The sequence below is a fragment of the Carex rostrata genome, chromosome 24 (assembly GCF_964058835.1).
Source record: "Carex rostrata chromosome 24, lpCarRost1.2, whole genome shotgun sequence".
Classification (NCBI taxonomy): domain Eukaryota; kingdom Viridiplantae; phylum Streptophyta; class Magnoliopsida; order Poales; family Cyperaceae; genus Carex; species Carex rostrata.
Window position 1 is genome coordinate 795,137 of NC_135941.1, and position 11,473 is coordinate 806,609.

The 11,473-nt window shown below is 31.5% G+C and overlaps 1 protein-coding gene across 2 annotated transcripts in view; it reads right to left on the reverse strand.

Annotated features, from left to right (window-relative positions):
* Nucleotides 1-990: 990 nt before the first annotated feature.
* Nucleotides 991-11,473, reverse strand: part of LOC144575955 (putative F-box/FBD/LRR-repeat protein At4g13965) — a 68,631-nt gene continuing 58,148 nt past the window's right edge. Inside the window, exons 1-3 of one of the 2 annotated variants that reach the window (XM_078326223.1) lie at nucleotides 2,588-3,468; nucleotides 2,343-2,513; nucleotides 991-1,283 (exon numbers count right to left, since the gene is read on the reverse strand). In XM_078326223.1, coding sequence (XP_078182349.1) covers nucleotides 1,089-1,283; nucleotides 2,343-2,513; nucleotides 2,588-3,463 — 1,242 coding nt within the window. In that variant the 5' untranslated portion in view covers nucleotides 3,464-3,468 and the 3' untranslated portion in view covers nucleotides 991-1,088. Of the gene's footprint in view, nucleotides 1,284-2,249; nucleotides 2,514-2,587 lie in introns of those variants that run through there. The other variant, XR_013518568.1, reaches the window with a different exon arrangement.

The window sequence follows — 11,473 nt, forward strand, 5'->3', positions numbered from 1 at the left end:
TGTTAGAATTAAATGTGAATCTGTAATTTGTAACTATAATGAAGGTTTGATTGGCATATGAGGTAATAAAGTAAAAATATAAATTAACAGCGATTCAGAACTCGAGTTATTTTTATGCTAGGGGGAATTTTATGTATAACCCTAAAAAAAATCTAGGAATTACGTATTCTGCCTTTTGAAAATCATATAATCATAAAATCTTATTTATGTTTCTATATTTATAAAATACAAATTTATCCAAATTATATTTTTATTAAAAAGTTATTTTAAATTTATAAGGCTTCTATTTTTACTCTTTATTAACAAAAAAAATGTAGTATATGTAAACAACCCAATTTGCTAGTTTGTGAGGACAAATGATTTATTTATGTTCTTTTGACACACACACAATAATATTTCAATATATGTTGTTATGTGAGAAAATGAATCATTTGTCTTCACAACTCCAAATTAGAGGATGAAATACATTTTACACAGGTGACATATTTCTATTTAATAATTTTTTCAATCAACTTGCCATGAAAATGCAAATTGGACGGCTCTTGTGGACCGTCTGATCAGAATCTGGAAATATATATATGCCATCATGAATTTCAGAAGAGTTTATGAATATTAAATGCAAATATGCAATACATGAATTTTATATGCATTCTCAGGTCAAAACATATATGATTATTTGTAGAATTGATATTCAGCAGTCAATATATGCTTGATGGAGAGGACCCACCATTCTTTTTAACTTGGCATGAATCTCAAAGCCCAATAATACTGTCCCCAGCACTAGCCAGAATCCCAACACGGCTGAGATTTAATCTCAAACCGTAAAATGAGAGTAACCCTCTACAGTACCTGAGAGGATACGAATCCCCTGGTTGAGTAAATCACAGCACCTGACAGCATAGTATTTTCATTAGATTTATTCCAGTGATGTGATGAAAATACTTTGAGGCCAATAGGAACAATAAACAGAAATATCACCAAGGAATCAAGGACCAACATAACAATATAAACACATTCCACATCAACCTACATGCATGTCCAAATTTGATCTAACTTTACATAAAGAATGAGCCAAAAACAAAAGCATGTCAACACGACATAGCTTGCCTCTTAGAGGTACATTTCTTGCTAAGATACTTCATGAATTCTATACTAATAGGATCCTCTTCCAAGTGGAGATTTCTGTAATGAGCATAGCAGTAATTACCATTAGCATTACGCGGCAGCATTGATGACCAATGTTTCCTTTTCCTTTCTGTTGCCCAACCAGTAAACTCGCGACCCTAAGCCAGAAAACAAAATGTATATTTATATAGTCAGTATGAGAATTTGGAAAGACAAATAGAAAAAGATGCAATTGGCAAGAAACCTAGCCCCTTTAAATTGGCCTCATCCCCTCACTAGAATAACCACTGGTTTGGACAGTGTCATGAATGGAAATGACGCTATATAAATACGACTAATTTTAATAAAAACAAAAAATGATCTAGGACTGGCTTACACCATTTAAGTATCATCTATGTTTTCTGAATGAGTAATTTAGAAAGAAAACAATATTTTTATTTAGGACTGGCTTACATTGGCATAGTACTGCAAAAGATTTTTGAACCTTCAGTTTGCTAAATAGGGCTAGATTTTACACTAAAACCTCATGAGCCACGAGCAACAAACTAACAAATAACAATAGCACAAAGAGGAGCATTCAGGATTAACAAAATAATTCTAAAACCAAACTTGTACTCTGGTTGCTCTTTTTTATTGTATAATGGTTTGATATACTGAACATACCCAAAAAGTAAAGGTATTTATTAACTATTATTTTGTGAAAGAGAGATACACAATAAGTTAGGAGGCTCAACGATTGATACTTTGCTTTAAGCGCTAAGATAGAAAAGGTAAAAATTAAATTTAGTATCTAAGCTGTTGAGTATTGAGGGGATTGAGAAGATAAAAAGTAATATATGGGTTGTTCTAGGAGCAATCATCTCACAACAACAACTCAATTTAAAAAGTTGCAGCACCAGTAGTTAATGACTGGTGAAGGAATAAAATTGAATCCAACTCAAACATGTGATTTGAACAAAGTAAAAAAAAAAAAAAAAATCAGAGGTAAATTTGACCTAATGGAAAAAATATAAATAAAAAGAAATGAATTGATTCAGCATAACATCAAAATATGGGCTCATCACAATCTAGACTTAGATATTGTTGAGCATATTTAAGGTTAAACCAAGCGCCAAAAATAATACTTTTTCATCAAAGAATCTTCACCCATTCATACGATAGCACATATAATGAAATTCTCCAGATATAGGTTACAGAATTAAAAAAAATTTATGCACCTCATGAACCAGCTTTAGTGAATTCAGTAAAGGACTATTAAGGAGCATCCTCATGACAGCTTCAAAATTATGCTCGTGAAAGCAAAGGGTCAGATCCAAGTGCTTCAAATTATAAAAGTTAGGCATATCTTTTCCTGATTCCAACAAGACAGGAGTTGGATACTTCGTATCCTATACAAATCACACACATGTCAATTATCTCAAAGTAAAGCATCAACCTACGATTGTAAATGAGAGGTTATTACCTCGTTCTCTTTTAAATGCAAGCTCAGCTCTTCCACATGTGAGATGCAATTCAGCAACACAGAAACAACACTGACATCTCTATCATGAAGATCGTGAAAGTAAATGACAGCTTTTCTCAACGAAGGAACCTCTCCATGGATGTGCAACAGTCTTCGAAAGCTGTCTTGAATTTCCAAATGAAGTGACTCCAATGAAGGAAGAGATAACCCCACAAAATCAAAACTTCGAGAACTAACTGCAATAACCAGTTTGAGTTTTCTGATTGTCTGGGAGGAAAGGTTAAGACCAGGCGTGGTTCTTGTATAAAGTTCTAAATCTTCCAAGGAACACAATTCAGAAAGAAGTAGGTACAGTTTAGCCGGGTCAATCCTATACAATCTAAGGGTAAGGCTACTGAGGCAGGTTAACATGATTCCAGAAGGAAAATTAAATTCAGAAGTTGGACCATCAGATAAACGATCAAGTGAGAGGGTCCTGAGAGATTTAATGGTAAAGATAATAGGAAAAAAAGGTAAGAAACTTGAAAACCAGCAACCTTCGATGGTGAGGTGGCGAAAGTGGAGGGATCGGGCCTTAGCAAACAAATTAAAAATAAATAAAGGAACTTTATTACAAGGGGAGATTACTAGGCGCAACGAATGGAGGGGATGGTCGGGATTGCGGTGGAAGAGCGAACGATAGAAAGCAAAGCTCTTGGGATGGATTTGAATGTCGTAGCTGATGTGCTCAACGGAAGGAGAGGCCTCCCAAAGATGGTGGAAGCGGCGACAGAGGACGGAGGTGCGAGCGGCAATGCGAGTGGGGAGGAACGAGATGATTGTGATAAGCAACGCGTCGGGAAGATTAGAGAGACGATCTGTTGAAGAGTCGGCCATGGCAATCGCCTCCCCACAGAGACTCGGAGAGAGGTTTGAGGGTGAAGCAGGAACTGGGCCAGGCTTTTAGGTTTTGGGCCTCTAAATATCGAACATTTCTTATAGCCCATTAATACGACTAAAATAATATCGTACTTTGCATTCAACTTTGCTCTATATCAATCCTTTCTATGAACTACAAATACAAAAAAAAAAAAAAGGAGCCAAATCAATTGAGACTTACAAAAATGATTGTTGGAGTTCAAGTCTATGCATTTTTCTAAAATTACAAATAATAAAAATACTTACAGTTCTTTAATCCAGTAATATTAGTCATGAATCAAATGTTTTACTATGCCACAACTTGCATATAGTATTGATTCATTGGTAAGGTACAGTTGCACAAAATTTTTATTTTTTTGTATTACAGTATGTAGGCAACTCACACAGGTACCTGAGGTGCAAGTGGTGAATACAACACAACAGAACCAATTTAGATTAGTGAATTTATACGTAATTTTTTTGAAGGTATCAATTTATACTCATTTGTAATTAGAAGTTTAGAACATCATCCCAACTAGGCACCCTAGCAAATAAACAATTTATTTTCATTAGTTAGTTATAATTTGTTTATATTTTAATTAGTTACTTATAATTGATTGCTATGCTGCTTGTTATATAGAAATAATAAAGACTTATTTAACCTAATTGAAATTGTTGTTCTGAATGAAAGTTTACTTTCGTTTTATTTAACTTTAAATATAATACAATCTATATATGCTTCTAACAATTTCTTAATCTATTCTCTCGTACAATAAAATAATTACTTATAATAATTGCTTAATCTTAGTGTAATAAGCACCTCTGGTATACGATTAATTATTTTATCAGATTCTAAATGTCTGTATAAAATCATAGCTTGAAGTTGTTTCTGTTGGAATCCAAATGCCTCATAAAGAATTCAACAAATAAAAAAAACTAGAGCAATTGAATATTTATTTTATCTTTGACAGATACAAGGCGTATAATATAGCTATTACTATGATATCTTTAATATGCACTAAGTCAATGTTATTTCTCATGGGACTTTATTATACTAATTGATTTTTTATTTATAATTTGGATTTAGAATCAATCTATTTAATTATCATTTATGGATATTTTTGAATAATTTTTTTTCATTGATCTATTTTTTTTATTATTAAGATATGTCATTTTGTAAGAGAATTTCTTTTTGTTTGCTTATAATACGTCTCCGTTGCTATGCACGGACACAATACTAGTAATAAAAATTAAAATAAAAACTTAACATTTTAGACATGTTATTTATTCATTATTTAAATAAAACATGCATGTATCAAATTTGAATTGATTGAAATTTGATTAGTCATTAGAATTCTATTGTTAAAATTATTAAAATATTTGACGAAAAGCTAAACGTTTTTTTATTAGATCGAAATAAATGTGATACACACCATATCAAAATTATTGACAACAGGGCCTGCAAATTACTCTTTTAATTTATTAAATAGTACTTTTCAATTAAATGTACTGTAAAAATTAAATGTATCATAAAAGTTGATATTACGCTTCAAATAAAAATGACGGTGTGATGATGGGAAAGCAATTTGCTGAAATATGTGTTAATTATACAAAGATACAATGCATTACAAATGTATGTGTTGATCTGACGTATACAAAATGTAATAAAAGTATAAAACACTATAAATATATGTGTTCATTATACAAAGACAAAAACATACAAAAATTATTTTTGAGAAATGTACACTTGAACCAAGAAGAAATTGTTCAATTATTGGTATTTGATGTACTCAAAACAAAATTTAGTTGAGGTCCTTCATGCATACAATTATCATCTAATTTTCATTTTGTGTATGAAATATTAATTATATGTTTTACTAAATAACTATGCAAAATCTATATTGAAACAAAATATGTCATTATATTTTTTATTTGTATTTTAAGAACTCCTCTGCAAATTAATCTTATATTGAAGGGTAACAAATTAAGAAAAATTAAGATATCTTCACCATCCGTTTAAACATGTACAAATTTTAAATAACTTGGCACGAGTGTTAAAGAGCCATGTGCATCTACAATTGGGAAATAAATATGTTGCTATATTTAGATCTCAACCGTTGAAATTTGCACACAAAAAAAATATTTGTTGAGATTCGTGCATGAAAAAATTTAAATGGATGGAATCGGAATAAAAAGTTCTTGCTATTTTTTTTAAAATAACAACATATTTATTTCCCTACCACATTGATCTGAAAAAAATCATTATTCGTCTGAGATTGCGTACAATAATATTGTATAACAGAACACTCCGTTGTGCAGCTGGGGGTTTGGATTCATTGGAAACTTAGAAAGAGAGATTTGACATAATTTGTGTTTTATGAAAATAAATATGTTGTTATTTCAAGAAATAACAACACCTTGTTATTTTGATCCAAAACTGTTAATCTTTGTTGAAAGTCGTGCATGAAAAAATATTCTTCGTTAAAATTCACACATGTAAACATTTGAACGGTTGGGATCGGAATAACAACAGATTTATTTTCGTGTTTTATAGTTTATATTTGTCATATTCAGGGTAGAAATATTGACAGTATTTTAACTTCATGCAACGTACGGACAATAATATAAAATTAAAATGAATATAACATGCATGTACTTTGATAGGCATGGGCGGAGATAAAATTTCAAGTTGCGAGGATCAAACGTAAACGGGAGTTAGTTGTATAAAATTTTCATACTGCGAATGAGAATTAATATTATCATATTTACAACATTTTATCTTATACTATATAGAAAATCACGTGTAAGTATAAAAAATTCAAAATAAATGAAGTGAATTAACTCTATTCTAAAAACTAACATTTGGTCTAATGACAAAAACACATGGTCTAGTGTCTAGTGGTAAATTGAACGGTTCCGATTGAGTATATATAGACTGCTCCGATGCCGATTAGGCGATTAATAATGCCCGTACCTTACCAAGCTTTTCCAAGAAGATGAAATGAACCCAACGAAGGTTGCCCACTATGTAACTTTTGGATTGCCACTTTATATGAGTTCAAACTGCTAGTCACTCTTATAATTAAGCCCATCTTATTCAACTAACAAATATAGCTATATATATATAACAGAAATGTGACAGGATGAACTAAACTTCGGTTTTAAATAAATAATATATATAACATCCAATTTAATGCTAACCTTCAGTTTAAGTGATGCCCTAACTACAATTGAAGCGAAACAATTATATAATTCATGACATCACTCTTTAGGTCAATGATCAAAGTCCGCATTACATTGTACTTGGTCCCAGTATATATATAGATAGATAGATAGATACAGACCTTTCAACCGCCATTCAATTGCATAATCTGATCAAAGCAGATATAAATATATATATACCCATCATATTGAATTATGCGATTCCTATTTTTTTTTTTGGTTGCTTCAACTTACCAAGGATTGCATCATCCTTGAGATCATTCCTTCGTCACTTTTCTTTTTTCTTCATTTCTTTTTATCGCTTAATAAGAGCTCCTTGTTTTTCAGTTTATTCTAATCTTCCTTGCATTGCATAAATAAGATAAATGCGAGACACGACCGGCGCCTACTCGTGAGCAAAACCTCCCCAATAGGTTAGGCAAGCTAGTGCCAGTATTGGCATGCGAATTCAGAGAGAGCAAAACATCTATAGATTATGAATAAATTATCAAATAATGCATGTTTGCCATCTATTAGAAAATTTGTTAATTGAGACTAGCAGGTTGCGGATTGATGAATTAGTTTGAAATTCTAGACCCGTTAATCAAGTTCATTTTGTAAATCAGACGGCCGAAGGCTCTTGCTTGAACAAGTTTCTTGTTCAATTGGTATTGAACCCATCTGTACTCTGTGATCAAGCATTAGGCAATTGGTAGAGTGGCAAAAATGACACGGGGGAGCCGGTTCTGTCACGGAACAACACAGTATGTGTATTGATTATGTGTTGCGACTCGCGTGTCTTGTGCCGTGATCATCTTTAGAAAATTTGATACAACACGTAGAAGATTTAGTCATGGTACGGGACACGCGAGTCATGTGTAATTAGAACCGTTAGATCTTGATCAAATGATGAATCTTAAATAAACTAATCTAAATTAATTATGATTAAATGGCCATGCGAGTCATGCAAGTTACGTTTGGTCACGGCATGACTATTCGCGTGCCGTGATCATCCTTGACATTTTAGTCACGACACATCACGACATATGAAAATTAACTTGATCACGGTACGAAACCAAAATCACAGCGTATTAATATTAATCACGATATAGCACAGCACGTCACATTTTTGCTAGAGTACTGCCAATATGCAATTGGAAAGGTAGGGTTTAATTGCCATGCGTTCTCTTGCAGGTTGCATCCTATGATAAAAGCATAGGACATTAATTGGGCAATATTGAAGAGGGTCTAATGTATGCCTCGGCATGCCCCCTCCACTTAATTTTCAAATGCACCACCATTCAAATCCCACACACAAAAATGCATTCACACACTTTTAAGCGAATTATTGGCAACGGCACTTCCACAAGATTTCCAATAAGCCCAACTGTTAGAATGTATTTTTAAAAATCTATAAGAAATGATAAAAGATTTTAAAAAAATATATAAGATTTAATTTTGTCTCCAATTAAGCACATTTTAATGTGGAAAATATTTTGAGCACTTCAAATTGATTATTTGAACTTTAAAAATTATAAAAATGAATTATTAATACCAAAACCTTGGTTATACCACTATGACTATGACTTTAGTCTATTATACACACCACCAAACCCCCCCCCCCCCCCCCCCCCCCCAATATATATGTACTAGTATTGTGTCGTGCATTGCAACAGAGACATATTATAAGATCGAATAGAATATGAAGAGACTTTTTTTGTTTGACATTCACACAAAAAAAAATTAAATGAAAATAAAAGACAAATGAAAAAAATGAAATCCAAATAATACATAATAATAAAATAAAAACAACAAATGAAAAAAAAATCAAATATAACAAGAAAAAAATTCTTGAAGTATAATTGCAATTTAATATCTAATTTTCTTCACAACCAAGACAGGTTACTAAACGATTTAGAGAAAATGATCTGAAAAGAAACAAAATAAAAAAAATATAATTAAATGACTAAAATAATAATTTTCTCAACATAGATATCCTTCATAGAAATTATTACATATCATTTATCTACACTAAAAGTCTAGATATTCTTCATTTTCTCTTTAGATCAAAAAGATATGATTGTTCCATCAGCACAAGATATATTATTCATCTATTCACAAAGATACAGTAGTCTTAAATAAAATCCGAAAATATATGATTGTTTCCATTTTCATTGTCAAAACTATAGAGGGAGAGAAGAAATGAAAAAGAGAAATAGAGAAATAAGGAAATAAATTAATGGTAAGAATCGAAGATAGCTGTAAGGAGAAATAAGGAAACAAATCGCTGGAGATTTATTCAATTTTAATGTGATAAACCATGCAGCAGTCTGTATGGCGAGTATGTTTTTAACTAAATTCATACCTTTACACATAAAATAGATGTATTTAATAAAAAAAAGACAGATTATGTGATGGAGAGTTGATATTCAATTCGAAATTTCATCTTCTAATCTTAGTTGTTGGCGGATCATAACAACTACGTACATAATATAAGAATGTATGTATTTATATGTAATGTATGTATGTATGTATGTATGTATGTATGTATGTATGTGTGTGTGTGTGTGTGTGTAGAGAGAGAGAGAGAGATTGGCTAAGTCAAAGTGGTATGACCAAGGTCTTGGTGCTACCAATTCGGTTTACAATTTTAAAGTTCAAAAAAATTGATCTGAAGTGCACGTATTCTCCATATTAAATTGTGCTTCGAGACCAAATTTTATAATTTTTGAAATTTTTTTTTGCATTTTTTATAAAATTTTGAAAACCACTGTTTTTTATAATAAATAATAAATACAAATAATTAGAAAAAAAAATGATTTTTAAAAATTAAAAAAAGAGAGTAAAATTTCTAAAAGATATAAAATTTAATTTGTAAACACAATGTAATATGAAGAACATATTGAGTATTCTAGATAGACTATTTGAACTTTAAAAATTACAAAAATGAATTGATAATAACAATACCTTGATGTTATATACCAATTTGATCTTAATCAATCTCTGTATTACAATACACATGTAGAATTTTTCATTTATGTACCGCGCGCCCATGCAGTTATAGCCCTAACATAGAAAAATTAAAAACAATTGCTTCTTTTCATTTGGGAGTGCGCCCCAACCAAAATTTCCTATTTAAACAGCATGACCTCATAGCTCATCAGTGACCAACTGACCATACTCGTTTAGCATTTTCAAAATCATAGATAGAATTGATGGGTAAAATTTTAAAAACTCCAGGGCTCGTATGTCTTCTACTCCTTTTAGGAACCATATCTTGCCTCTCCTCTCGGGCCGACATGGTTGCCATGGCACACTCTCCAACCTCCGTCAGTTCATGCAACGGCAGCGACATTACATGTCGAGTTGAGGCGCAATTATCGGATGAAGACGAGCTGCCTTTGGATCCTGAATTGCACAGGAGGATCCTAGCGGGCACCCTCGGGTTCCCATCAATATTAACTGGAGGAAAACCCGCTTGCGATCCGCATTGCAGTAACCCAGGAAGACCGTACACTGGAAATGGTTGTACCTACAAAAATCATTGCCCCCAACCCCCCTAGGGCATTAATTTATGAAGCACTCGCTACTGTCAGCAACTCTTTGAAACAAGAGATGACACTGAAATATGTATCTTTTTACTAATTGCATAAAGTATAAACAGTAAGAGTTTGTTTTCTTATTTCATTCGAATAATATGGGGGATTGTATCTTCATTATTATCTTCTACGCGATGGAGTTATTGTGAAGTTTAAATCTGTTATATTAGGATCCAAATTGCTATTTGGACCCAACAGGTTATGTATCTTGCTTATATATATTATGTAATTTATACCAGTGTTGTAAAAAACGTCTATGACGGTCGATTAATCGGTGACGGTGGCCAAACCGTCACGCATAGCCTTAATGGAGGCATGTTTGCGGTGGAAAACGTTTAATCGGCCGTTTTACCGATTAATCGGCCAATTATTCCCGTTTATTCATGTTTATTCCAATTTATTTCAATAATTTTTTTTTCACAATTGACTTTTTTTTATGTGATAGTGTATGATAATAAGTTTTATAAATCATGTATTGCAGTTTTGTTTGTGCTTGAACATACATTTAATATTTTTTATATATATTTTTTCTTTTTACTTACTTTAAAATTAATTAATTCTTCTTTTATTTATTTATCATATATTTTTCGTACTAATTACTGGTGTAATTTTTTTAATTAGTACGACATATTTATTTATAAAACACAACAGGAATAGGAGTATTCGCGACCGATACTGTCAGTATACTGTCGCAAATACTACCGTCACTAATAGAAAAAACAGTTTTATGATGATATACCCTTACAAATAGTCACTTTTATCGTCGCGAATACTCTCCCATTCTTGTTGTGAAACTAAGTTGTTATTATAAACTAAATTTAGTGAGTTTATGTTGGAATGTTTTACTTTTTTAAAAAAGTTTAACTCTTGAATTTATTTTTTCATTAAATAAATGTGTTACTGACACATATAAAGTGCTTATGCGTTAAAAAAAGAGAGTGTAGTGTCATGTTATAATAATGAAATTAAGTTTATTTGATAAGTTTAATGAGTTAAATAAATTATGATATATATACATAAATTTAATAAAAACGTTAAATTGTCTGCATAATTCCAATTAATCAGCCGCATACCGATTAATCGCTTAGCGGTATCCCGTCCGTCTGACGACCGCATACCGTTATTTACAACATAAATTTTATACTCTTCATAAGAGAGGAAATTAGTAAAATGTAATTTACAGTAGATC